Source organism: Falco peregrinus, chromosome 8 (genome assembly GCF_023634155.1).
Source record: "Falco peregrinus isolate bFalPer1 chromosome 8, bFalPer1.pri, whole genome shotgun sequence".
Taxonomy (NCBI): domain Eukaryota; kingdom Metazoa; phylum Chordata; class Aves; order Falconiformes; family Falconidae; genus Falco; species Falco peregrinus.
Window position 1 is genome coordinate 9,609,325 of NC_073728.1, and position 26,100 is coordinate 9,635,424.

General features: G+C 43.2%; 1 protein-coding gene across 6 annotated transcripts in view; it reads left to right on the forward strand.

Moving 5' to 3' along the window:
- Positions 1 to 26,100, forward strand: part of FN1 (fibronectin 1) — a 54,982-nt gene that overhangs the window by 21,405 nt on the left and 7,477 nt on the right. For 3 of the 6 annotated variants that reach the window (XM_055813035.1, XM_055813034.1, XM_055813036.1), the window contains exons 16-39: positions 747 to 875; positions 980 to 1,069; positions 1,623 to 1,817; positions 3,240 to 3,512; positions 6,733 to 6,999; positions 8,560 to 8,654; positions 9,000 to 9,168; positions 9,473 to 9,559; positions 10,331 to 10,522; positions 12,862 to 13,134; positions 14,185 to 14,367; positions 15,326 to 15,415; positions 15,986 to 16,255; positions 16,636 to 16,752; positions 17,195 to 17,359; positions 18,082 to 18,237; positions 19,029 to 19,142; positions 20,866 to 21,135; positions 23,010 to 23,197; positions 24,294 to 24,381; positions 24,553 to 24,729; positions 24,962 to 25,051; positions 25,270 to 25,449; positions 25,960 to 26,049. In XM_055813035.1, coding sequence (XP_055669010.1) covers positions 747 to 875; positions 980 to 1,069; positions 1,623 to 1,817; positions 3,240 to 3,512; positions 6,733 to 6,999; positions 8,560 to 8,654; positions 9,000 to 9,168; positions 9,473 to 9,559; positions 10,331 to 10,522; positions 12,862 to 13,134; positions 14,185 to 14,367; positions 15,326 to 15,415; positions 15,986 to 16,255; positions 16,636 to 16,752; positions 17,195 to 17,359; positions 18,082 to 18,237; positions 19,029 to 19,142; positions 20,866 to 21,135; positions 23,010 to 23,197; positions 24,294 to 24,381; positions 24,553 to 24,729; positions 24,962 to 25,051; positions 25,270 to 25,449; positions 25,960 to 26,049 — 3,948 coding nt within the window. The remainder of the gene's footprint in view (positions 1 to 746; positions 876 to 979; positions 1,070 to 1,622; positions 1,818 to 3,239; positions 3,513 to 6,732; positions 7,000 to 8,559; positions 8,655 to 8,999; positions 9,169 to 9,472; positions 9,560 to 10,330; positions 10,523 to 12,861; positions 13,135 to 14,184; positions 14,368 to 15,325; positions 15,416 to 15,985; positions 16,256 to 16,635; positions 16,753 to 17,194; positions 17,360 to 18,081; positions 18,238 to 19,028; positions 19,143 to 20,865; positions 21,136 to 23,009; positions 23,198 to 24,293; positions 24,382 to 24,552; positions 24,730 to 24,961; positions 25,052 to 25,269; positions 25,450 to 25,959; positions 26,050 to 26,100) is intronic. The other 3 variants (XM_055813037.1, XM_055813039.1, XM_055813040.1) reach the window with 3 other exon arrangements.

A 26,100-nucleotide genomic window follows, 5' to 3' on the forward strand; every position in this document is an offset into this window, starting at 1 on the left:
TCCCTGGACTGTTGCTCCCCTGAATTCACAGGCTTGGACTCATGAGCAGAAGTGGCTTATGCTGGGATTGCCAGCACTGTCACCACCTTTCTTGTCTGCACACTGGCTGCCCTGACAGCTGAGCTGTGTTCTGCAGCACCTCCTGAGCTCATCTGTCTACAGACAGAGGTTTACAGGCAAATTGAAAGGCAAATCCCATTTTCCCTTAAGATGCTTGGCTTCAGTCTGGCCAGTAAGGAGCTGCTTCTTGGGGAATTTCCTACATCTGGCATGTAGGTGGACATCTGGGGGAAGGGAGCAGGGAGAGAAGTTCATTAGCCCTCATAATGTCATTCTTCTCTACTCATGAGTCAGTCTTTCCACATAACCTACTCGTGTGAAAATTCTTCCATATATTTCTGTATTGAAAATACAACAGTCAGGATATGAAATAAGTACTTGGTTAGCTGAAATGGCTAGATGCCAGCAGTGTGCAGGGGTCTGCTGCTCGGCTTGCCCTGCTGTATCACACACATCAAGTGTTGCTGTCCGAGGTGTTGTCTGCTTGCCCAGTGTGGGGACCTGTTCCAACTCTCCACACAACTTTTCTGATGTGGACTAAAGACACAGTGCAGAACAATTGCTGTTTCATTGCAGGAAGACTGTGATTTGGTTCAAATTAGAACAGAGGTCTCAATTACTTAAGTTGAAGAGAAAGCAAGAAGGTAGAATTGCTAAGGCAATTTTTTCTTTCCTGCCTTCCTTAGATCTGCCAAGTACAGCCACTTCTGTCAACATCCCTGACTTGCTTCCTGGTCGCAAGTATATTGTTAATGTCTATCAGATCTCTGAAGAAGGAGAGCAGAATTTGATCCTGTCTACTTCACAGACTACAGGTATGTGTGGGTGCACTTTGCAAGCTGTTCTTATTGTTTGTTCAATGAATTTTTACCTCTTACCCTCATGCTTGCTGTCCTCCTCTGTTTATTTCCTTAAACAGCTCCTGATGCGCCTCCCGATCACACCGTGGAAAGTGTAGATGACACATCAATTGTCATTAGCTGGAGCAGACCACAGGCTCCAATCACAGGTAAGTCTAATGGGAGTGCACCTATTTTGCACTGTTGGTAGAACCTGAAATCTAGGTAAAAAAGCAATGACGTACAACTCTGGGACAGAGGGCTAGCATATAATTCTGCCCAGTCTGAGAGACCAGCTGGGAAGCACATGGGCTGTTTTGCATTTGCTTGGTTTTGCTGTCTGAACCAAGCAATTCAGGAGGCTGGACGCAAAACAATTCCTTCTGGATTCGTGTTAAATAAAAACAAGTCCTATGACCTTCTCTTTGTATCTGTCATCCAGACCATCCCATAACAAGCATAAGAACTGTATAGACCTAAATCCACATGTCAAAACTCAGAAATATTCTAATCCAGGTCAGATAATGCTTTGTAGGGCATTGTGAGTGTGTGCTCTATAGATGGGATGGGACATGAGCACAGGCAAGCCACAAGTCCTGCTGAAGTTCAGGACTATTTTTATGAAACCTCAGTAGGGAGATCAGTTTAATTCTCATTTCTGGTATTCCTTGTGCTGGCTTACTGATTGTGGCAGAGAATTATATATACTTTCTCTTGCTTTAGGCTACAGAATTATCTACACACCCTCTGTGGAAGGCAGCAGCACAGAGCTCAACCTGCCTGACACTGCAACCTCTGTAACACTCAGTGACTTGATGCCAGGTGTTCAGTACAACATCAGCATTTATGCAGTGGAAGAAAATCAGGAGAGCACTCCTGTCTTCATCCAACAGGAAACCACAGGTGTCCCACGCACAGGTAATGGTCAGCATGTTCTCATTATCAGTCACTGAGTTTTCTGTTAGTACATAGAGCTAAATGACAATGCAGGCTCACGTTGTTTTAGCTAAGTGAATCCTTAAATGGACACAATTCTAGTTTTTGTCACAATTGTTGTGGTTTTTAATTGTAAATGTCACTGGTATTGAAGTTCTGTAGTAAAGTTATGGTCACTTGTGAACTGACACAGTCAGGCCACCACTCTGCATTAATAGGGCTGTAATTCCTATGGATCAGATTGCAGGCAGTTCAAAAAGTTGGTCTTGCATTGTGTCTATGGAAAAGAGAGATCAGAGTTTCCTAACTTGTCTTAAGGGGGTTCTGCTAAGAGATCTTAAGAGCCTGCTATATCATTTTTGCCTCAGTACTTGGCCTGCAGATGTTTAAGGTTATGTACTCAGACGCCACAACACAAATCCAAATTGTTCACCTGACTCTTCTCCCTCTCCCTTGCAGTCCTAACCATTATTTTCCACTGCAGTCAGTGGGGATGGGAGATTGCTCAGCACTGACTGATGTGCCAAAGTAACACCATATGATCTAAACTTGAGGCACCTATAATTTAAAAAACTACTGGTTTCAGGTTATTCAAGTATCCAGTTGGGCTGAATAGCCAAACCAAAAGAAAGGATAGTGAAAGAATTGGGATCTGATGTGGTAGCAGTGGAATTTGATGGTCCTGCAAGTTGCAAGCACATGTTTGCAAATGGGATTTACCAGGAATGAACTCAGCTCAGTTGTTTTATGGTTTGGCATCTGTATCTTCCGAAAAATGTGCATTGGTTAACCTTAGGGCAGTATCAGTCCTAATCTGAAGAAACTTAATTTGAACGTAGGAATTCAAGGGTGCAGTACTGTGGACCAACACAGAGGGAACTGGATCTTATTATTGACTACAGTAAGGCCAGATCAGCCCCTGTACTTGTTTAATTGTGAAAGATGGATTTGAAGTTAATTATAGACATTCAGAACATGCCATCGGTTTTGAAAACCCTCTCTTTTAATTTTAAAAGGAGTTTCCTATTTCCGGTGCCTGGAGTATTTTATTCCCCCACCCCAAGCTTTTGGTTCTGCATATACTTGAAGTTCTGTAGCATATATTACACCTGGTCTTTCAGTTCTCTTTCTGTAACAGCAGGATACCTTCTATGACTGAAGGCTTAGAATACTTAAAACTATGTAGTGGCAATCTGAATTGTAGTCTGCTTGAATATTGTCTGGGAATGTGTGTATACATGTTTGCAGTAAGGTTATGATAACACTTTTTATTTGGCAAATATTCTTGGGCTAGCCATTGCTCAGTCCAAATTTAACTTTTTCTTCTTCCATGTAAACCTATAGCTTCTCCTGCCAATTGCTAAGGACTCCCTCTATACCACTGTTCTGTCGCTCTGCTTTCAGATGAAGTTCCTTCACCCAAAGATCTGCAGTTTGTGGAGGTTTCTGATATCAAGATCACCATCATGTGGACCCCACCGCAGAGCCAAGTGACTGGCTATCGAGTGGAAGTGATTCCTGTCAATCGTCCTGGCCAACATGGCCAGAGACTGCCTATCACCAGGAGCTCTTTTGCTGAAGTCATTGACCTGCTCCCAGGAACAACCTATCTCTTTAAGATCTTTGCTGTGAGCCAAGGCAGGGAGAGCAAACCTCTGACTGGAGAGCAAACCACCAGTAAGTGTCTTTCCTTCATGGTTTTTTTCAACCTTTTGAAGTGCATATTTCTCTGTCGCTTAGAGAAATATATAAACAGAGCACTTAAAGTGCAACAGTTGTAGCCCAGGAGGCATCCCATAACTAGGATGACAGGGCTGGGAATTCATTCAGTCAAACAATGATCTCTTCAGCAGATTTATCCTCCTCCAGGGCTTTCCAATGGGAGTTTAACTCTCATGGCACTTTAAAACAATTTCGTATGGCTGGAATTCAACTTTTTTATTACTGACTGAGAATTGATGGGCCCTGCAGTTCTTTTACAGCACAGAACGCAGCCTGTGATTTTTTTTTTTTTTTTTTTTTTTTTTTGAGGATACCTTAGGGCAGAGTTCGGCATGATTTGGGAGCCTTGCTGAGATTGCTCTGAAAATCCCTATCTCCTTTCTGACAGCTACATACCTATTTGTCTCGCTGTCAGCAGTAGGAGTTCTGCATGCATGTGTAAGAACAGGCCTTGTCATTAACAGGACTGCATTTCAGCTTTGCCAGGTCAGGCCTGGCTTTCCACAGGCTGTCTCACCACCTGGAATTTCACTGTCATCCCAGTGAAACCTGGGGAACTGGTTTGCAGTGACCTCAAAGGACTGTTGACAAGAGCCATGGGGGGCGTATATTTTTCAGGGAGGGTAGCGCAGGATCTCTCAGAAACTGATTGCTAATGATCTAGTGGCAGTGCAGCATGTCACCAGTGTGAGGCAAGACAACAAGCAAAGCATACAGTCTGTCAGGTATTGCTTTTTGCTTTGCAGAAGTGCAGAGAAGAGAGGAGCCGTGTCTGGGCAAGATGTAGGCTTTTAGATAGAAGAGGAGGTTTAACGTGGGTTTGGGTGGTTATCTCTATTTTTGATCCAAGAGAAGCTGATCAGACAGAACCTGGGATTCTGGTTAATTTGAGCAGATCCTGTTTATCAGGCCGTGGAAGGATAGTTTGATGTTTGTAGTACTCTTTGACTCGGTCATGTTATTCAAAGGACTAAAATTCAGCTATGTACATCTGCTGCTGTTCTGACACTTTTTCAGTAAATGTGAGCAACTTTTGAGAATCCAGCCCAGCTCTTACAGAGATGAGAGGGAAGGAAAGGAAATGGGATCATCTGTGAATATAGCCATGCTGTTTGAGAAATACTATTTACTTAACATCCATAAAGTTAGGAGCCATAAATAGTGCCTCTGCCTCTTACCATCTCTCTTGACTACGCAGGGAGAGTGGGATTCTTAAGTTTGTCCTTTGACATGGGTGTCTAATTTGGTGTGAGCACCCTCCCTAATCTTTCAAGTGAGGCTTTCAAAAGCAAGGATGCAACTTAGGAGTCTGAACTCTCTTGGAAGCATTTAGAACAAGAAGTGCTCAGTTCCCAGTTAGATCTGTAGTTTTTTGTGGTTGTTTTCAGGGGCCTTGGCTAGGTGTAGAGCTACTCTGAAAGTCCGCACACAGAAGGTGTACATCAGAACATAGACATTTAATTCAGACAGCACAGAGCTAGTTACAAATGTCTGGAATCATTTTCCATAGGCTATGATCATCCGCTTAACTGCTTTGCCTAAACCACATTTCAGAAAGCATTCACATAAATTGCATCCTGTAATCGAAAGTCCTGGGAAACAGAAATCGTTCAGAGTTCCCAAGGAAAACCCTGCAGCAAAAGTCTCTTCCCACGGTGTAAATGTGATTCTCTTTTTGGCCTTCCGTTAAAAAGCAGTCTACAAATAAACTCTTGAGTGTGTGTGTGTGTGTGTGTGTGGCTTTTTAATCTTCCCCTTTTTCCTTTAGTATGGGGAGAGGAAGTGATAAAAGCCTAATAGAGCTGGCAAATTAAATTGTGCAGAAAGGAACTGACTGTAGGCTACAAATTGGAGGAAGATACAATCCTTGTCAAATGACACTTAGCACAGATCTAAGTACCAAGAAGAGATAAAGCTGACTCAGCCTGTGGGCTGGAGATGAGACTAAGGGAGGATCATACTCATCCTTTGTCTTTTAGAACTATCTCCTCCATTTTTGCAAGTGGTGGAATAGGTAAGTCCTCGCTTCCTTATCCCTCCCTCCTCAAAAAGGACAAAAAATGCTTCCTGCTGAATTACTGGGAGAGTGATTAAAACATTAGTTTTTGTCACAAAAATGTTATTTACTCGGGGAGAAAAAAACATTTGCCATCAAAAAATAGTACTGATGGAACCTCTCCTCACCGCTTCTAATTTCCACATATGATTAGGACCTAGAAAAGGTGGGGAAACATGCCACGTAAACACTACAAACTCTTCACTGCTGCCAATGCTACCCTCCGGTGCAAATTACTTAGTGTTTTTCCCCCTCTGAGCCTCCTTTTCTGAGCCAAAGGTAGCGACATCTCCACCCTTCACTGGACTCCAGTGCAGTGCTGAAGAAGCTGTGTTGCTTCAGCCTCTTGTTTATGTAGTTTTCTAGGTTATCAGTTTCAGCAGCTTCCCAGGGGCAGTGATAAAAAGGGGAGGAAGCCTGATAAGAGCTGTTGTGTGAGTCCCATGGGAGAGATGAGCATGCTTAGAATTGTTGTATAGTTAGTTCCACAGTGTGGTTATTTTTAAGTAGATCTAGAAACTGTTTTTCTGCAGAAAGTCACTGTTATTTATTTTTACATTAAAATGACAAAGTGGGGGTGTTAAAGGGATTTTGAGAGGGCAGGGAGTAGGATTGGGCAAAGATCTAAAAGAATAAATCTTTTCAATGAAAAAGGGCTAAAGTTAGGTTTCTATGCTTGTGCTGACAAGTCTAAACTGAGCTGATTTTTAAAAAATGCTCAGCATTCATGAGAAACTATGGAAATTCCTGAGTGCGGTTTGGTTCATCTGTCTTGCCTCAGCCGTTAGCCTGACTTCCCCATGGGATGGCGTGTATGGCAGCCACCCAAATCTGTGCTGCCTGAAATGCACAGGTCTGCCTGGCCCAGCATATTCCTAGATGGCACTGAGGCGTGGATGTAGTTATTTGACTTCTGTTTCCAGCTGTCCTATAGAATCATGGAATCGTTTAGGTTCTCTCTTCCCGACTGTGGCTCTTGCACCGTAAGTGAAAAAAATATAGGCTCAACTTCATTGTGCACCCGTGGTTTTTTGAATGGTAATTAATGGGCTTTGTAAATAGCAGTGAAGTAGAGATTCAACTGGGACACTGATGCATGTTATGCACTTTCTTCCCCAGAGCTTGATGCCCCCACCAACCTGAGATTTCTGAATACCACGGAGCATTCAGTATTGGTGTTGTGGACGCGGCCCCGTGCTGTAATCACAGGATACCGTCTGACTGCAGGTCCCACAAGAGGAGGTCAACCAAGGACCTACAATGTGGGACCTTCAGCCACCAAGTACCTTCTGAGGAACTTGCAGCCTGGCACTGAGTACACAGTGTACCTTGTGGCAGTTAAAGATGACTTGCAAAGCACCAGAGAAACTGGGGTCTTCACAACTTGTAAGTATAATAGGCACATATTCCTCTTCCTTAGTGCCCTGGCCCTTCTTCAAAACTTGTGCTGAAAGTGGCTATTGTGAATTGGTTTACAGAAGAAGCCTTTTGAAGTTAGCATTCCAGCAGAACTGCTTGGGAAATATTCCTTGTTCTTCTTTCTGAACTATTTGGCAGGAAAAAGAGAGTCATTTGCATCAAAAAGCTTTTACTAAAATATATTTCAGCTTTTTTGGTGGTTAAAAACAAAAGGGAAAACTTACTATTGATACCTCAGCTTTTGTTTAGCTGAATGACAAAGAAACTTAATTTTACTTGATCTTTTCAGTTGTTTGGTTTTAGCATGACAAATCAAGGAAAGCAAACAGCTCCCTTAAACAGGCAAGGAATAACTAGTCTGTCATTTGTATAAAGCTGAAGGCAGTCGTTTCTCAAGCCCAACCATAACATCTAAGGCAGCTCAAATGCAGTTACAGAACTGACACAAGCATTGTGTTCTATCCTTCTTTTTTTTTTTTTTTTACATTTCAGTCATCTGTACTTGTGCTGCTGGCTTGGAAGAAATACAGATTTTGGGAGGAAAGGGAGTTCTGTAAGAACCCACACATACTTCTAGAAAGAACAAATAGATTCACTGTTTAAATAATGGTGAAGCCACCGTATAAACTCAACAGAATTCAAAGTCATCCAAGCTCAGAACCACATCCTCTTTTTAAAAGAGAATGTGGTTTCTTTTAGAACAATGTGAAATTAAAATAAGGATTCAAACTTTATCAGTGTAACATTGTTGACATTGGCAAGGTGCTTTTTGCTGACAGCCTTATCTATAAATATTTCTCAGTTAGGATATAATTGCATATCATGGGTGAATATTGCCTTCAAATTCTGGCTTATCTGAATGAAATCAGTCCAATTTAAGACTATAGATTAATAAACCAGTATCTTCATTAATAATGAGTCAGTTAACATTAAACTTAGTGGAGTTGTTTAGACTGATTCTGGGGTACACAAAGGCTTTTGCTTCTGTGTGATGCTCCTGACAGATATCAATAAGACCACAGATTCCTCAGATTGACTTTGAGCTCCCTTTCACTCTGCTGACTTCAAAAGAGTTGAACATATTAGTGAGGGATGAGATAGTCCTAGCTGGGACAACTGGGTGACAGACAAGTGTGTAGAGTTCTGCTGGTTGAATGGCATATGGTGGGTGAAGGAAAAAAAAGCTGTTTTTTGAGGAACACTTTAGATATCATGCCAAAACAAATATTCCCCAAATTCTTGGGGCTTGATGCATAGAGGACTCATGAGGCCCAGTTTAATATTTTTGTTTTCCTCGGGAACAACAAAAGTGCCGGCTATGACTAGACCACTTGCATACTGTGTCTATCAAGCCCAGCAGCAGACAGATGTAATCTGTCAGATCCCTCCCAAATCACTGGATTTTCAGAAATAATATAGTTCAGCACTTACGTGCCGCTTGCTATTTGGACTGCTTTAGGTCAGGGTTTCTAACTGTTTGGTGCCATCACAGCAGCTAGACTTCAACTCTGTCAATTCATTTCACAGATCAGCCTGTGGGCTCTGTTCCTCCTTTTAACACAGAGGTGACAGAAACTTCTATTGTCATCACCTGGACACCTGCCCCAAGGATTGGTTTCAAGGTAGGAGAAACTGAAGTCCTGTGTTTCTTTTCTTTTTTTTTTTTTTCTTCATTGTGATAGGGAGGACAAATTAAAGCTGTTTGCTATGGACTGCAGTGAAGGTAGTAGCACAAAGGCAAGAAGTGCAAAAGATAGGATGCTTACAGGGGGCAGGGGTCAACGCAAGCTTGTCCTCTGGGCTCCAGGTCGATTTCATCAGTGGGATATCTACAACACAAGTTACAGGATTAACAGTTGGCATTCAGCATAAGGGCCCATAATACTCATGCTGGATAAGTCAGGATGCTGATAGTTAGCTGGGATAGTGTTTGAGACTGGAAAGCAAACTTTGCTGCTTCTCTACAGCTGGGTGTGCGCCCAAGCCAAGGTGGAGAGGCTCCTCGGGAGGTCATCTCTGATTCTGGCAGCATCGTGATATCTGGCCTGACCCCTGGAGTGGAGTACACCTACAGCCTAACAGTCCTCATGGACGGCCAGGAGAGAGAGACTCCGATCATCAGGAGAGTGACTACACGTATGACACGTTTGCTTTTCCACAATTATTCCTTCTTCCATTTGCTTTCCCTATGCTTCCCAGATCAATGGCTGTCTTCTGGGAGTCAGTTCTAGTCTTTTCCTGCTGTCATAATCTGGAAGGTGTTTTTCTTTTTGATGCGTAGGTGACGGTAGCACTAGCTCATGCAATGCAAGGTCACAACTTCAGGAGAATATTTTTAGCTAATTCTGAAGGGTGAGGATATAATGTGGGGAGAAGGGATGCTGAGGGAGCTAGCATGATTCTCAGTGCTATAAATGACACATTGTCTGAATACTTGCAGCACTGTCTCCACCGACCAACCTGCGCCTGGAACCCAATCCTGATACTGGGATCCTGGTAGTCTCTTGGGATAGAAGCACTACTCCAGGTAACTATGTGAACTCGCGCTATGCTCAAGCCTGCTGGTGTACCAGAATGCTAACATTTGTTCTGCAGTGCCTTGCAGTTCATTAAGGAAAGTTTGATGGGAAGCTTGCTGTTGAGCAATTTAAGGAAAAATATACATATTTCTAGGTATATTCAAGGATATAATTCACAGTTAAGTACAGGTTGCCATAGGACTCCTCATGATTTACATTCCATTTAAAATGCTATTTAAACACATTCATACTCCAAAATGTTTCAGCTGTTTTAGGGGTTTGAAGGACTTATTCAAATAATCCCCAGTGGTTTAAAAAAACTCCAAGGGAAGGAAAACAAAATGGACCAAAAAGATTTCTGGCAGTGAGGAATGAGTTCATGTCATTGAGAGTAAGCATGGAAGTTCTGAAAGTGTTCAAGATGTACTGTTCTTCCACAGTAGCTGATGGGAGCTGAACAGTTGACTTCTGTAAAATAAGAATTGAAAGCTTTTGAGAACTCCACTTCCAGTCAGTAGATGTATCTTTTCTCAGTACGTCATGAGATTTTCAGTTTGGTAAGGTCTTGAAGGGAACTGAAATGATGCTGTGAAAATGGCATGGCTGGCTCCTGAGAAGCGCATTTCAGGGTGCTTGACAAAGCAACCTCTTGCCTGCTGGGCTCAGGGTGGCAAAATCACTTGTGAAATGTAATGCGTTTGCTTCAGCTGTTTATACTGAGATGTGATGTAAATAAATACAGCGTGAGATTACTGCATACTGGTATATCTGTATTTCAGGTATCAGCGGGTACCGAGTGACCACTGCTCCTACCAATGGGCAGCAGGGCTCTACCTTGGAAGAAGTAGTAGGTGCAGATCAGACCACCTGCACCTTTGAAAACCTAAACCCTGGTGTGGAATACAACGTCAGTGTTTACTCAGTCAAGGACGACCAGGAGAGTGTCCCCATCTCTGAAACCATCACACAAGGTAACAGAAAGTTGAGCAGCAGTTTCAGCTACTCAAAGTCAAATTGCTGAGCCTGGAAGCTCTGCGTTGCAGAGCTCCTGTTAGCCTGATGGCAGCGGGCTTAGACTTTATATTTAGTCTTAAGAAGATGAATAGCCATGTACCGCCAAGCGACAGAGCAGTTTTTATACCCGTGACTTCTTTGCATGGGAAGCCTGCCTAGTCTTTCAGCAGGGTGGTGGTAAAGAGATGGATCTGTTGTATCAGTACACTGAGCTGGAGAGCAGCAGAGTTTTAACTTGGCCTGGCAGTGCCCCAGCATCTGGAGCACAGCTGGTGGAAATAGGCGAAGAGGGGTATGAGTGGGAAGCAAGCACAGGAGAAATTTTGGCAGTAATAGTGGCAGAAGATCACTTCAGCACAATGGAGAAGAAAGCCAAGATTAAAAGGTCCGTCACTGTAGCACTTCTGGGACACAGAGTGGTGCGTGCCATCTCACATTACATGCTGCGATGACTGCAGAACTACCTTTGTAACCACAGTAGCGAATGAATATGCATCTTCCCAAATGGTTTCATTTCATTTTCCTTTGTGAGGGCTTTGTTTGTTTTTGTTTCTGCTCAGCCCTGAAATGATGCCAGCTACTGTGTTTGCTTGCTTTTATAACACTGCTTTAAAATTTCTGTGCTTCACTGAAGTGCTGTATGCTCCCTGGGGGTGAACTAATACTGTGATACTGCATAATTAAAGCAGTAATAGCTTTAGCCCTTTACCATCTTCTGGTAGGGGAAAGCTAAGAATGTATGTCTGGCTTTTAACACTCTTTAAAGGTGATATGGTACGTGCATTCCATGTGGATAAACAATGATTTTACAGAAAACTGGCATTTTTTTGTATCTATTCTGTAAAATAAGTCTTTTCCTAGAAGGACGTTAAAATACAACATAACTACTATTATTAAAGCCAGCCTTTTGCGATATTACTGTCCCATAATTCCTTTTGAAACTAGCTTGTAATGATCCAACAGAATGGATACCAAGTCCTGCATCTTTGACTCACATGCTGGTGTCTGATCCGGAGTCATTAGCTCCCACTGATTTCAGGATCACCCTGCTGAAGTTACGCAGCCAAATCTTGTGCTTAAATCAATACTGATCTATTGACTTGAGCAACTGAGGGTTTGGCCACTGTCTTTTAAAGATGCATCTAACATCCCCCACTCCCTGACGAATTCTGTTGGTCCTAACATGCAGGAAAAGAACAGCTTTGCTAATAGGAATAATATCAAGAGGGAGGACAGTCACAGCTGTGCTTCTTTGCCATACAGAAATTTAGGCAATATCTACAAGGTCATTGAAGAGGATCGTTATTCATTGGATCAGTTCTGAGACTGAACAATTTAGCCAACAAATCAAGTCAGCCTCTTAGCCACATCATGTGCTGGGCATGAATATGGAGGAGTTGTCACTCTTACAGAATTCTTATTATTGAAAGTTCATTTTTAACCATTTGCCATCTTTCCAAGAAAGTGTTTTACTACTCACTATTCCATATCATCTGTTATTGGCACAAATATTGCAGCAGTTAGGGGTAAGTAGAACTTGAGGAATTCTGGGCCAGGTCCTCAAGCAGTTACACAGATATGAGACTTTTTTTTCCAAGTCCAGTGTAAATAGTTTGGTTAGTGGATGATCTACCCTGAAGTTTTGTGATGGCTCTCACCAGCTAAGGTGTAGTCTGATTTAGCCTCCTCAGATGGGTGGATATTTTCATGATTTTTATGATCCCAGTGATAAAAGTTAGACTTACCACTCGAGCAAACCAAAAATTTAGAGGGTCAATCGACCTATTTCAGAGGAGTTGTTTTATTTATATGCTAATAAACTTAGATCTCTTGTTTTCTACCTGAAAAAAAAAAATTGGGTATGTTTTTTCCGTTTCTATTTTAATCAGAAAATGACAGGTCTTTATGGCTCACCATTGCTCAAAGTAAATTTGTTGCAAGTGCCTCTTGTAGGTCTTTTTGGAAATTGTATGTCTAAAGTGGAAGTGCATTGTCTCAGGGGATCAGAGTTTTGGCTTCTGTCTGCCCAGGGAGGCAGATGGAGACTGCATTGAAGGGTACAATAAAAAAAGGGGGGAAAAAAACCCAATCCAAGCAACCAAAAAAACAAACACAAAACCCAAACCACCAAAAGACCCCCTTTTCCTCCAAACCCCAAGAGAAATTTTGCATATCACCGCAATTGCTTCTGAAGTTCTGTCAATGTTAATAGTGATGAACACTGCTTTTTTTCTCCCTTGTCTTTCTTTTGCCTCCGTATGTCTTTGCCTTTCCCATTTGCTCTTTAACTCATTAGAGGTGCCCCAACTCACTGACCTAAGCTTTGTTGACATAACTGACTCAAGCATCGGCCTGAGGTGGACCCCGTTAAATGCCTCCACCATTATTGGTTACCGCATCACAGTAGTTGCGGCAGGAGAAAGTGTCCCTATATTTGAAGATTTTGTGGACTCCTCAGTAGGATACTACACAGTCACAGGCTTGGAGCCGGGCATTGATTACGGCATCAGTGTAATCACACTCATTAATGGCGGAGAGAGCGCCCCTACCACTCTGACACAGCAAACGGGTGAATTTTGAAAACTTCTGTGTTTCATGACATGGACGGTGTTTCATGCTGTCACTGGCTGTCGGGATGATGGGGCTTTGTCTAAAGAGGGATCGAGCTGCTCACTGCGGGGAAGCCAGACAGACCCAGCTTGCTACTTTTTTGAAATGGCAGCTGGGGACAGATATGCACTCCTCAGTCTTCTAATTTGAGGTATTTTAATACTGTGAATGGCTGCAGACTTGCCAGGCTCATTCACCTTCTGCTGTTCAGATTTCCAGCATCCAGTTGGAATAAAGAGCATGAAACATGAACTGTATATTCACCAGACTTTTAAACTGTGATTTCCCCAAAATAAGAGTGCCAAAGGGTGGAGCAGTTCAGCAGACACCCTCCAGCCTCAATAGCTGTTTGAGCTTCCAGCAGTCTGTTGCAGTGGTGGCCCTGCTCTTTCCACAATGCCCCTAAGGATGCAGATGAAACGCCACTCCCTGGGTACATGCCACTGACAGCCATGCCACACCGTCAAGGGTCTCTATAGTGCATGAGCAGAAGGCGAACTGAAAGCTGGTTCTTGCATGAAATCCTATTGTGTTTGAAAATCCTGAGGCTGTAAATCCTTTGACACAAGTAGAAGTAGAGTCGTAGGAAATTAGTGATATACCCTCTCCTCTCCTATGTCTGCATGTATGAATTCTAGATGAGATTACTTTTCCATCTGTAATCCGCTGTATGGCAACTTTAAACCTCTCTTGGCTCTGCATCTGTAATATGAAATCCAGCTGCAAGAAGCACGTTACTGAAACTTGCTACCTTGTTTTCAAATTAGCCCCGGAGGGTATATTTAAACTATTGGGAATTGCCAAGAGGTTAAAGGAGCCTGACAGTGGTACAGACATATTTTGCTCTTAACTGTAGTGGAACCAAATGTAGTTTAGAAGTCTGTTTGCATGGGTCTGCCACAGTAGTCTGTTATGCATGAGATACTTTCTTTGGTGATTCCCTGAACGTACATCTTGATAAACTTTTATGAATCAGAGAACTAAGGAATATATGTTCTTTGCTATGTAGCTGTGCCTCCTCCCACTGATCTCCGCTTCACTAACGTGGGGCCCGATACTATGAGAGTGACTTGGACTGCACCAACTTCCATCATGCTGAGTAGTTTCTTGGTGCGCTACTCGCCTGTGAAGAAAGAGGAAGATGTTGCAGAGCTGACAATTTCACCCTCAGACAACATGGTGGTCTTAACAAGTAAGTGGGTTGGCTACATAAATGGAACAAATGAGGCCTTTTATACACAACATAATAAAAACTGCTTACTGTAAGTGTAGCTGACCAAATTCTCAGCTGAACTAAGCTGATGTCAAAGTAGTCTCAAGCTCACACTAAATGGGGTTTGGCCACTTGCTTTACCCAAGTTAAAGCCAAACTACAGGAAAGGTTTTCCTATCAACCCAAGGACAGTGATGAATCAGGCTACAGGCCAATTGCATTGATTTGCAGCCTGGTTAGGTATTAAGATAAATACATGTTACTTGCCTGGTTTGCCAAAAATGTCAAGGACTTGCAGTGCAGAGGTTTGAGGAGAGAATCAGAATGGGCAAAAGGTCGTTGCTCCTTTGGCTTTGTATGCTTGGGACAAGAAAATAAATACTGTTCGGAGCCTTATAGGACACGGCAACAAAGCACGGGCATTTTCAAAAGGTGACAATTTTTGGTGGTGCAAAAGCTGTATTATGTTTGAAGGTTTTTTTCTCTGTCCTAGAATCAGGTTGGTTGAGTGAGAGACAATAACCACTTTCAGGATAAGAGATCAGATCTGGGGCTCATCTGAGTTAGAACAGCTGTGTTGAAAATCCTTGGTGTTATTCCAGTTTATGACAGCTAAAACTTTGGCCTGGTGCATAACTAGACTACTAGATAACTAGAAAGGACCTTGTAGAAAAATAATTGCTTCTAGTCAGTCTCCACAAACTAATGAAGCAATAATACAGGATACCATGCTCCTTCAGGCTAAAACATTGCAAGCAGCTATAATGCACAAAAAAAGGAAATTATTTAAATATCTGACTATCCTGGAGGCTGAGATCTTCTGTCAAGCAAAACCTGATTACCTCCCTTAAGAAACACAGTTAAAAATTTGTAGGTTGAGTGACTTGTAGCTATTAGTAAAGAAATAGGTCTAAACTCCTGTACTTGAACTCCACAGATCTGCTCCCTGGTACTGAATATCTGGTGAGAGTCTACAGTGTTTCTGAGCAACATGAGAGTGCACCTTTGTCTGGAATCCAGAAGACAGGTACTTACATGCACCCTGAGACACATGTTCAGTTAATGCTGTCCATTAAGTATTCATTAATGGGACCTTGTTGCTCTTTCTTGTGTATTGCCACCTTGTTGATGGGTCATCGGCTAGATATCAGAGAGCAAAGCAGATGCACGCCTTGGGAAGTACTACAAAATTTTGCACTTTGTTATGTCTGAGAGCCAGAACTTCTGTTGGTTTTAAACAGAGTGTTGTAGCTCCTAGTGTGAATGTACCAATAGGGACTGCCTGAGCACAAGCCTAGGCAGAGCCTATCAAATCTATCACCCAGTCTTGTTTCATAACCGTGTAACAGTTTGCTGGTCATGTGCATTGTTTTATGCTGTGTTGTCTGTGTGTGCTGTACAATCTTTTCCTACAGTTGCATTCCACTGTTTGTTTATCTCGCTTTGAACCTGAACATGTTTGTTTAGTTCTGTGGCTGAACAGCATTTAGCTGAGGATCTGGCAATGCGATGGTACTAAGCTTAATGAAACATGGCAGTGGTCATGATGGCCAGCAGCTTGGTTGAGCTCAGGCTCTTGTCTTTTTGAAATACCCAGGTCTTGATTCCCCCACTGGCCTTGACTTCTCGGATATAACTGCTAATTCTTTCACCGTCCACTGGATTGCTCCTCGTGCCACCATTACGGGCTACAAAATCCGGCATCACCCAGAGCATGGTTCTGGTAGGCCCAAGGAGGATCGTGTACCCCCATCACGGAACTCCATCACTCTTACCAACCTGCTTCCAGGAACTGAGTATGTGGTCAGCATCATTGCCATCAATGGCAGGGAGGAGAGCATGCCCTTGGTTGGCCAACAAACAACAGGTAAGCCTTGAGAGAGCACTGGCTAAAAGATACCGCAAGGATTTTGGGTGTCCTCTGGAACCAAATCTTCCCTACCAGCTGGTGAAACGCTGCTCATGAGGAAGTACCATGTGATACTGAGGTAGGGCCTGATTTAGAAAAAAGTGGGAGGGCCCATGCTACTTTCAGATTAAGTCAGATGTCTTTAGGGCCAGCAGAACCTTTTTCATTAAATCTAGTCCAATGTCATATGTTTTTTAACCAGATGCATCACTGGTAGAGGTGCATGCTTTGGGCTAAAACTAAGGCAGATGAGTAGCAGAGGAGCATGGTATGATAGGTGGAATATGTAGCTGATGTACATTAACTGCGTTTAAACTCTCAATTCGCCGGTTTTGTAGTGTCTGATGTTCCGAGGGACCTGGAAGTCACCCCCACCAGCCCAACCAGTCTCATAATTTCCTGGGATGCTCCTGCAGTGACAGTCAGATACTACCGGATCACTTATGGTGAAACAGGTGAGGGCAAGCTGCTATGACCAGTCACAGACCAGAAACTCTATTCTGAGACCATTAGAAAGCCACAGCAAATAGCAAAGGCAAGTCTGACTGTAGCAGACAAAAAACTCTTGTATCTAAGATTCTTGCAGTATATTTAGAGAAGATTGTCAAATATAGGTGTGTTTTTTTATTTTTTTTTTTAAAAGGACAGCAAATCATTTCTTGTGTACCAAAAAGTAGGAGCACCTGGAACATTCCAGTCATTTCAGAGGTGGTGCTGTGTACATATTTCCTTCTTTTCCTTGGGTTGGTTTGAAAAAGACTTAGACCCAACAACCATTGAAATCAACAGGGTCCCGTCTTCAGCCTGGTGCATATAGGATTGTCCCAGTTTTTGTCATGATTTAAAATGTATAACTGAGAAAGCCATTACGTTTCTTTTCCACCCTGTCCTCCTTAGGTGGAAGCAGCCCTGTGCAGGAGTTTACCGTGCCTGGCACCCTGTCTACTGCTAGAATCACTGGCCTCAAACCTGGTGTAGACTACACTATCACTGTGTATGCTGTAACTGGCCGTGGAGACAGCCCTGCCAGTAGCAAGCCAGTCACTGTCACCTACAAAACAGGTGAGACCTGTTTAAACAACAACAAAAAAAACCCCAACATAAAAAAAAAACCCTACAGCTTTGTGTTGGCTTATCCCCTTAAGTTTGTATCGCTGATCCCTGGTTTCTTTTATAAGTTATGGACTATGTTGCAAGCCTGTCATTTTCAGTGGAGCTGTGTATCATAGTGGCCTACCATGATAATGACATGACACAGAAGGGGATCGTGGACTTGGACCTTTGGAGGAGGGAGACCCTGTGGAGTCCAAATGGGGATACAAGCAATATCTGAATGCTTATTGCAGAGTGGCAATCCTGTTGGGCTCTCATATCACGGGGTCACTGTTGGCTGAACTCTGGTGCTTCTGGTGCACTGTCATATTATGTGATCCCAATGAGACCTGACTTTATAACTCCAGGACTGTTGTCTCTGATCCTGATCTGGACCTGGATATAGCCTAATCCTGCTTCTACGGTATCTGCAGATAAAGGCACTTCGTAGCCTTTAGAACAATAAAAATCCTCAACTAACATTGATATGAGGCCAGTCACCCACATACTATGGTTAAAGCTTTTTTTGTTCTGGGCTAGCATGAAGGACAAATAAATAGCAACATGTGTTGTCTATTCTAAGATGCACAGCCTAAAAAACAAAGAGCAGAACAAAATTCAGCTAGGAGGCAACAGCGAAGGGAGGGTTTCCTATACAAACATACTCAGAAAAAACTATTTTTGTTGCCCAGAAATAGACACACCATCCCAGATGCAGGTTACCGATGTCCAGGACAACAGTATCAGCATCAGATGGCTCCCTTCGACATCCCCAGTCACAGGATATCGAGTGACAGCTGTCCCCAAGAAAGGACATGGGCCCACAAAAACTAAAAATGTTCCTGCAGGTAAGAGTACATGACATCCTTTGCCTGATCTGTAAATAACGCAAGATGTGACCACTAGAATCAACACTATTAGGCAGTAGGCACATACTTGAAGCCAAATTTTCTCCTGCTTGTACCTTTTTTTGCCATCTTGCTTACTTCAGTTGGATCTCATCCAGAAGCAGCTAGGGCAGATTTTTCCCCTGAAAGCTTCAGATTTCTTTGACATCACTGCTGCAAAGGTTTTTTCTTGGCAACTTCAGTGCCTCTGAAAGGCACCTGGATTTCAAAGAAATGCCATTGGATTTTCTAGCATCCGGCAAAACTTCCTCAGAAATCCTTCTGAAGGTCACATAACGTGACCCTTGGTCATAGCATGGACTCGGTCACATACGCTGCAGGCTTGACCTTGTTACTGTAGACCTGCCAAGTCAGCTCTCGGGTTGCTCTCAGAAACACAGTGCGTTTTGTGGGATCAGCAGAGATTAGCACTCAGGATGCTTGTGGGGTTAACGGTCAGTCTTATCCCAAAAAATGATGAAAGCTGGTCTTTTTATTTTTTCTGCTGTGCTAACCTGCCTTTTTAGCTGTGGGGCCTTCAAGCAGGTACAAATTGCAGATGCCTTGTCGTGCACTGCCAAAGAAGCATAGTGCAAGCAAAAGGCAAACTTTATATGTCAATCTCATCTCATTTTAATGATGTATATTCATGATACAGCTTATACAGGCCCTTCATTCAAGGCTACTTAGAGGCCAGTTCTCCACAGCTTTGTGCAGCTGCTGATGGACTAACGTTATTCTTTTCCTGTCAGATCAAACGGAGGTCACTATTGAAGGTCTGCAGCCCACAGTTGAGTATATGGTCAGTGTCTATGCTCAGAATCAGAACGGAGAGAGCCTCCCCTTGGTTGAGACAGCTGTCACCAGTACGTATTTCACTTCACGGTAACAAAACAAGTGTTATCTATTGATACCTGAATCTACCATGCAGTATCACATTCCCAGTGAAAGCAAGTGGCAGGTGCCTAGTCTCCAGGAGAATGCAAGGTGGTCTGCCCTGTGTTAAGTTCCATGCACCTAAATTGCAGATGCTGGCAAAAATGCAATCCTCTCCCTCAAACACTGGCAAAATGCAATTCCCCACCCCCCCCCAAAATGCTGTGCTTCTGATTTTCTTTCACTAAAGCCGCAAAGTCTTTTGGGGTTTTGATTGCCATCAGCTAATCAGTGGAAAAAATTGTGCAAAGATCTCTTTTCTGGAGCTAGGTGGCAAAGGTGATTACTGTTAAGGGACTCAGCTAGGCTTGGGAGCACTTGCCCTGTGCAAGGGCGTAAAGGAAACCACATGAGTTTTATCAAGAACTTGGGTTGAAGCACTGCAAAAGAAACGACAGCTCAGCCCTCAAATTGCTATATCTGCCTGTACAATACAGCAGTACTACTCTGGACACACAGAGGAGGCAAGAGGGAACATGTAACTCGGAGAGGGATGTCTCTGATGTGAAGTGCCTTTTTCAGGGACACCTCTGGGATAGGGATTTGCATGCATGTTGTTCCTTTGCTCAGGCTCATATTCAAAACCACAGCTCAGCCCCAAATACTTACATAATTGTCCTAAAGACAACAGGAGCTTCTCTGAAGCTTTTCAGGGATGGGAAGAGAGTCCACATCAGTTTCAAGACAACAAACTCCTGGACGAGAGTCACCTTTGCCAACTAGAAAATGCAGAAAATTCAAGACTAATACAACATGGCAAATAAAAGCTGAAATCTTATAGAAAAGCATACTTTGGTTCCAGAATAAAAATGACATGCCAGATCCTCCCATTTTGTGGAACAAATGGGTATAGCTCTGTGGTAGCCACACTAGACTTCTGTGGAACAAGGCTCACTTACCTTGCTGTCTAGCACTGAGTTCCCACCTTGCTAGGAAAATCTGATGAATTGGTCTAATTGGGAATGTGTGTATCACCCAGTTGCACCTGTGGACGTTCCCTGTGCACTCAATACAAAGCTGAAAGGAAGTTTGTTTCTAACTGATTTTAAAATATAATATACTGAGTAATTTGCTTTCTTGATAAGTGTGTTAATTGGAAATCAATTTATGAAAGAAAATAGTGGGACTGATTCTCCTTGGACATGCACTTTGCACAGCAGCTTACAATAGTGAAAAGCAAATGCAGCATGAATCCAAACTTACTGAGTCAGGTGGGCTGTCTGGCTGCCTTTAGCACTAGCAACCAGTTACTGGCTCTGGTAAAAATGGGTGCTAAAATTCTGGTTTCTTTTTTTCTCTTGACTGCTTTAATGTAGCTTAATGCTGTTAAGAGTTACGTAAAAGGGGTTTCAGTGCAAGGGGATTCAAATACACACAAGGATTGGTGTCGGGCTGCTTTGAAGGTGGTAATGCAAGTCCTTTTGGTTTCAACAAGGCCAAGATTGCATTCCTGCTGTCTGGCACCCACAAAGTCTCAGCCTTATTCTGCACCGGTATAAGCGTATGCGCAAGGTGCAGCACAGAGGAGAATCAAGTACCCCCTCTCTCACGCAAAACCGAAAACTGCTTTGCATGTAATAAAAATGCTTTTTATTTTCCTCACCCACAACCTGCTTTTATCACATAACCTCTTACCGTTAATTTGCCTAACAGACATTGACCGCCCTAAAGGACTAACATTCACTGAGGTGGATGTTGATTCCATCAAAATTGCTTGGGAAAGCCCGCAGGGGCAAGTCACCAGGTACAGGGTGACCTACTCAAGCCCTGAGGATGGAATCCATGAGCTATTGCCGGCCCCAGGTGGCGAAGAAGACACTGCTGAGCTGCATGGCCTCAGGCCAGGTTCTGAGTACACTATCAATATCGTTGCCATATACGATGACATGGAGAGCCTACCCCTCACTGGGACCCAGTCCACAGGTACACCTTTAACTACGCCACCCAGCAGGCCATGGCAGCAGTGGCTTCTGCCCTGTTGGGTAAAGCGTGCTTCCATGCACAACTGGTGGTCCGTGCCGGGGAAGCCCCAGGGGCAGCCAAGGGGATGTGGTTGCTCTTGAGAGATGGCTTAGTCGGTGCTGGAGAGCTGGCTGCCAGTGGGGTCAGCCCACATACACATTAAGGAATATAGGAAAGATCTGCAGGATTGAAGGAGCAGGTTATAGAGAAAGGAGGGATGTTACCTTACAGCCTCTTAGTCCTCAAGTGGATTAGTGACGTTTGGTCCCTAGTCACGGAGCCTAATTCCTGGTGAACCACCCCCTCACAAAGTTCTTATGTTGGTCTTTAGGCTATGGGGCACCTGCAAGTAGTGGAGGTTACCAACAACAGAGAGATCAGGGCAGCTTTCATCCCCCAGGATCCTCACTGCTGGACGGAGCAGAAGATCAGTGTGAAAGGCTAGGAGATGGTTTAACCCTCAGGTCTTACAGAGCCTCTAGATCCTTTGCTGGCACTACCCTAAGTCTGCAGCCCATGTGCATGCCCACACCCTGTGCTCACACCACCTCCACAAGAAGAGGACATGTTCCATTCAGGAGACTCCCTTATATGCCAGTCTGATCCAACTCCATGTAGAATATGTTTAAAATTCCTTTGTGAAAAAGGAGGAAAAGGCTAATTGCTTGCAATAAAATTACTTCCAGCAATATGGCATCCATTGCAAAGCTTCCAGCTTTACCAGACATATCTTTATTACAAAGGTAGCACCTTTGTAATAAAGGTCTCCTGTTTATTGGTGGATGAAAAGTTGGTACCGTAATTCCAGGGGGGTAATGAAGACAGTAGTTCCTAGTGTACAGATCGCTATACTAAACTGAATCAGAGCGCTGTAATGATTGAAACGGCTGGCTGACTACCTGCCAGAAGTACAAATACAGTAATTTTTAAAACCTGCTCTCTGGTTTACCCTTTGTGGGCTGTTCAAAAGTGATTTGAAGTCATTCAAGACTTTCCATTGATGCTCATGGACTTTTGACTGAGCTCTGCGCAAAGCAACAAGGGAGAATTATCTTCTATTTCCACTCTATAAAATTAGAACACTTCACAGCAATATGCTAATAGCGGGCACTACTTTAAGGTATATTGTTCCTGTGTTTACAGCCCAAGGATTACCAACAGTAAGGCAAGAAAATGTTTCAGTGGATGGTCTCTTTACTGCAAACATTTGTTTTTAAAGATATTAGATGTGTTAGCTTGTGAACAGACTCTTGCGTGATGAGCCTTATGGCCACCACAGCTCTGCTTTTCCATTGCCTTGCTCTCTGTGTAGTAATTTACACTTGCATAAGTGGCTGTAAAATGCTTCCCCTCTGCATTTGCAGTATTTTATATCCTCTTTGCAATTTCTGAGCCTGCTTCCTACTTACTTTTGTAAATCATCCATTGTATTTTAGAAATGAACAGATAGGCAAGTGAAGCAGGACTAAACTATTAGCCATGTTATGAAAAGCAGAGACTGGTAGAAGAATTAAAACAGACTGGCCTGCTACAGATTTAAGCACCTCCCAAAGTTTTCACCTTATATCACAGCAAGTGTTGTTACTCATCTGACTTCAGGGTTGAAGCACTGAGATCTCCTTATTTCTGCTGAAAAGTGTTACTGTAGATTTGAGAATCTTCTTCTGAATACCTTGTCCCCTTCCATGGTGCTTTATGCCCGTGTCTGCAGAAGGCACACCACTTTCCTGCCCATATATTTCAGGTCTAAACCTGTCTCGTGTTCAGGAGAGAATGTTGTTTTATCCAAGGCTGCCTTCTTTAAACTAACCATGTACCAATCTGGATTTTCGCAGCAATTCCACCTCCAACAAACCTGAAGTTTACTCAGGTAACTCCCACCAGTCTTACCGTCAACTGGAATGCACCAAACGTTCGCCTCACGGGCTACAGAGTCAGAGTGAACCCCAAAGAAAAGACTGGTCCTATGAAAGAAATCAACCTTTCTCCGGACAGTACATCTGCTGTTGTGTCTGGATTAATGGTAACTGTTTTCTTTGTGTAACGCAGGCTGTGTTGTGGAAAGGAGATGTCAGGAGAACCTGAAGCAATTTCAAGTTCCTGGGTCAGGAATTTCAGCTGGACTAGATCATTACAGCTCCTAAGGGTCTGACTCTGTTTGAAGCTGATGGCTAGTCAGGCTGTTACTACTCCTTACCATAGTTTTTAAAAGGCAAGGAACTGGCCTGCTGAATCTGCATTCTTTCCCCTTCCTCATTTAGCACAGGAAGACTGGATGCCTTAATCAAATGCAAATTACCACATTCACAATCAACAGTAACCCAGTAAAATGCTTTTGCTCATCTTTCACAAAAGAGGTCAGATAAAGTGACCTAATGCAGAGGTTTTCGAGCTGTAATGTGGGAGCTCTGGCAGTCTATTGCCTATTTTTAAGACACCTGCAAAATGTAAGTAAAAAATGCAAGTCTTTTGTGAGTAGGTTTAAATTTGCTATACAGCCATCTTCTCCACTGGAAACATTTCAGGAGTTCCTGAACTGGAAAAGGCTGAAAATTGCTGCTTTTATGGTCCCTGCTATCTTAAAAAGCTACTGATCTGTTTTTAAGGAGTTTTATGAATCATTTTCAAAAATGAGCCTTAAAAAACATTCTAATCTAAGTGAACTCCTGGTCTGATGCAGTCAAGGACGACAGACCATGCTGTAACTTCCACCATTCTCTTTTCTGCACAACAAGAGCACCTTATCATAGCGAATGGCATCCATTAACTCCAGGAAAAACAGGATTTTCTGAAGAATCAGCTTTGAAACACAGATTCCAAAATGAGGAATGAGAAATAAGCTTCTTCCAGGATTTCCTCTGGTCTTGAGCGTGCACATGTGCACTACTAGTATTATTAACAGCATTGTTTATCAGGGTCCATGTCTACTCTCTTTAATACAGATTGAAATAATTAGAATTATCCTGTCAATTCTTCACTGATTTGAATTATTTTAAGGTTTCATGCTTCAGTAGCAGGTGACCAAGAAACGTGTCTCCACCAAACACTGAATGAGAGCAGAGGTATTTCCCACTGTGTTGGGTCCTTCCCATAACACGGTATAACTTTGTCCGTTCTAGGTAGCAACCAAGTATGAAGTGAGTGTGTATGCCCTGAAGGACTCTCTGACCAGCCGACCAGCCCAGGGGGTGGTCACCACTCTTGAAAGTAAGTGGTGATCCTCCACAAATGACCAGTCAGTACTGTGCTGGGTGCAGAGTTTGAGATCCTACTCTGTGTCAGAAGTAGGGCTTTATACAAAGCTCTGCTCTATATGAAGCTCTGGCAAAGGCCTTCACAAACGCTTAGCTGACAGGAGACCTTTTCCTTCTGGTGTAGATGTCAGTCCTCCTCGCAGGGCCCGTGTGACAGATGCCACCGAGACAACCATCACCATTACGTGGAGAACCAAGACTGAGACCATCACTGGTTTCCAAATCGATGCTGTCCCAGCAAGTGGCCAGAACCCCATTCAGAGGACCATCAGCCCTGATGTTAGGACTTACACTATCACTGGTAAGTGAAGGGCTCCTGCAGGTGCAGGAGCTTCCAGGGTCATACCGGAAGGTACATTGGGTTCTTGTTTTGTAGTTGAATTTCCTTGATGAAAAATACTATAGGAACAAAAGGTGGGGGGAAAAAACCAAGTCATAAAGACTAGTCTCCAAGGTGTTGAAAGACATTTTGATGTCCCTTTTAGATGGCTTCCTCAGATTAGCTAACTTCTATGTTTCAACTTGATTTTTAGGCTTGCAACCTGGCAATGACTACAAGATCTACCTTTACACTCTGAATGAGAATGCACGCAGTTCCCCAGTAGTGATCGATGCCTCCACTGGTAATGATCTTGTCTGACTTTTCTGCTCATGCTAACACACAGTAATACACCTACGGTCAGAAGTTGTCTATACCCAATCATATATAATATTTACTGTGACTTACAGCAAATAGGTTTTACTGCTGAGTTTGAGAAGGATGACAAGAACGTGCAGTTCAGGTGAAGAATGTTGCTTGCCTTTGACTGCATTTGACTTGTTTCCTTTTATTTTCACCTAGCTATTGATGCTCCTTCTAACCTGCGCTTCCTCACAACCACAAGCAACTCTCTCCTGGCTACCTGGCAGCCTCCACGAGCCAAGATCACAGGCTACATCATCAGATATGAGAAACCCGGCTCACCAGCCAAGGAGGTTCTGCCTCGCCCTCGGCCTGGCACCACCGAGGCTACTATTACTGGTACCTGTCTCTTGTTTTGTTTTGGAGCTTTTAAGCGGAAAGACCTAGATTTGAAGAGAGAGGGGGAAGGCCTAATTATAGAATGTTGGTGGTCAGCTAAGAGCAAGACAAAGTTTTGTTCCTTTATTGTAGTTTCTAATGACAGAGAGCGGTTTTATAAGTACACGTGTTGTAAAAAGACAATACACTTCACTGATCAGATCAACCATCAGATTTGAACAATCCATAGATGTTTGTTTCCACTGCCACCACAACTGTCACCCATTCATGGTCACACATTCTGAAGATTTGCTGCTTTGTGTCTGCAGCACCTATCGTGCCAGCTGACATCGTCAGGTTTCAAACTTGCTGTAAGGAGCAGGAGGCTGGACTGGACTGTCCTAAAAACCTCAGATTCAAAATGCACATACCCATACTATAGCCATACCCATCTCTCATTCTGCCTTAGATCCCACACATAATCATAAAAGAAAAGCAACTCTTAATGCTTTGTCCTTCCTCCATCCCTAGGCTTGGAACCAGGCACTGAATACATCATCTACATCATTGCTGTGAAGAACAATCAAAAAAGTGAACCACTGGTTGGCAGAAAAAGGACAGGTAAAACAAAGCTCTAGATTGTTGTGTGCCAACAGGAGATGATTTCTTCCA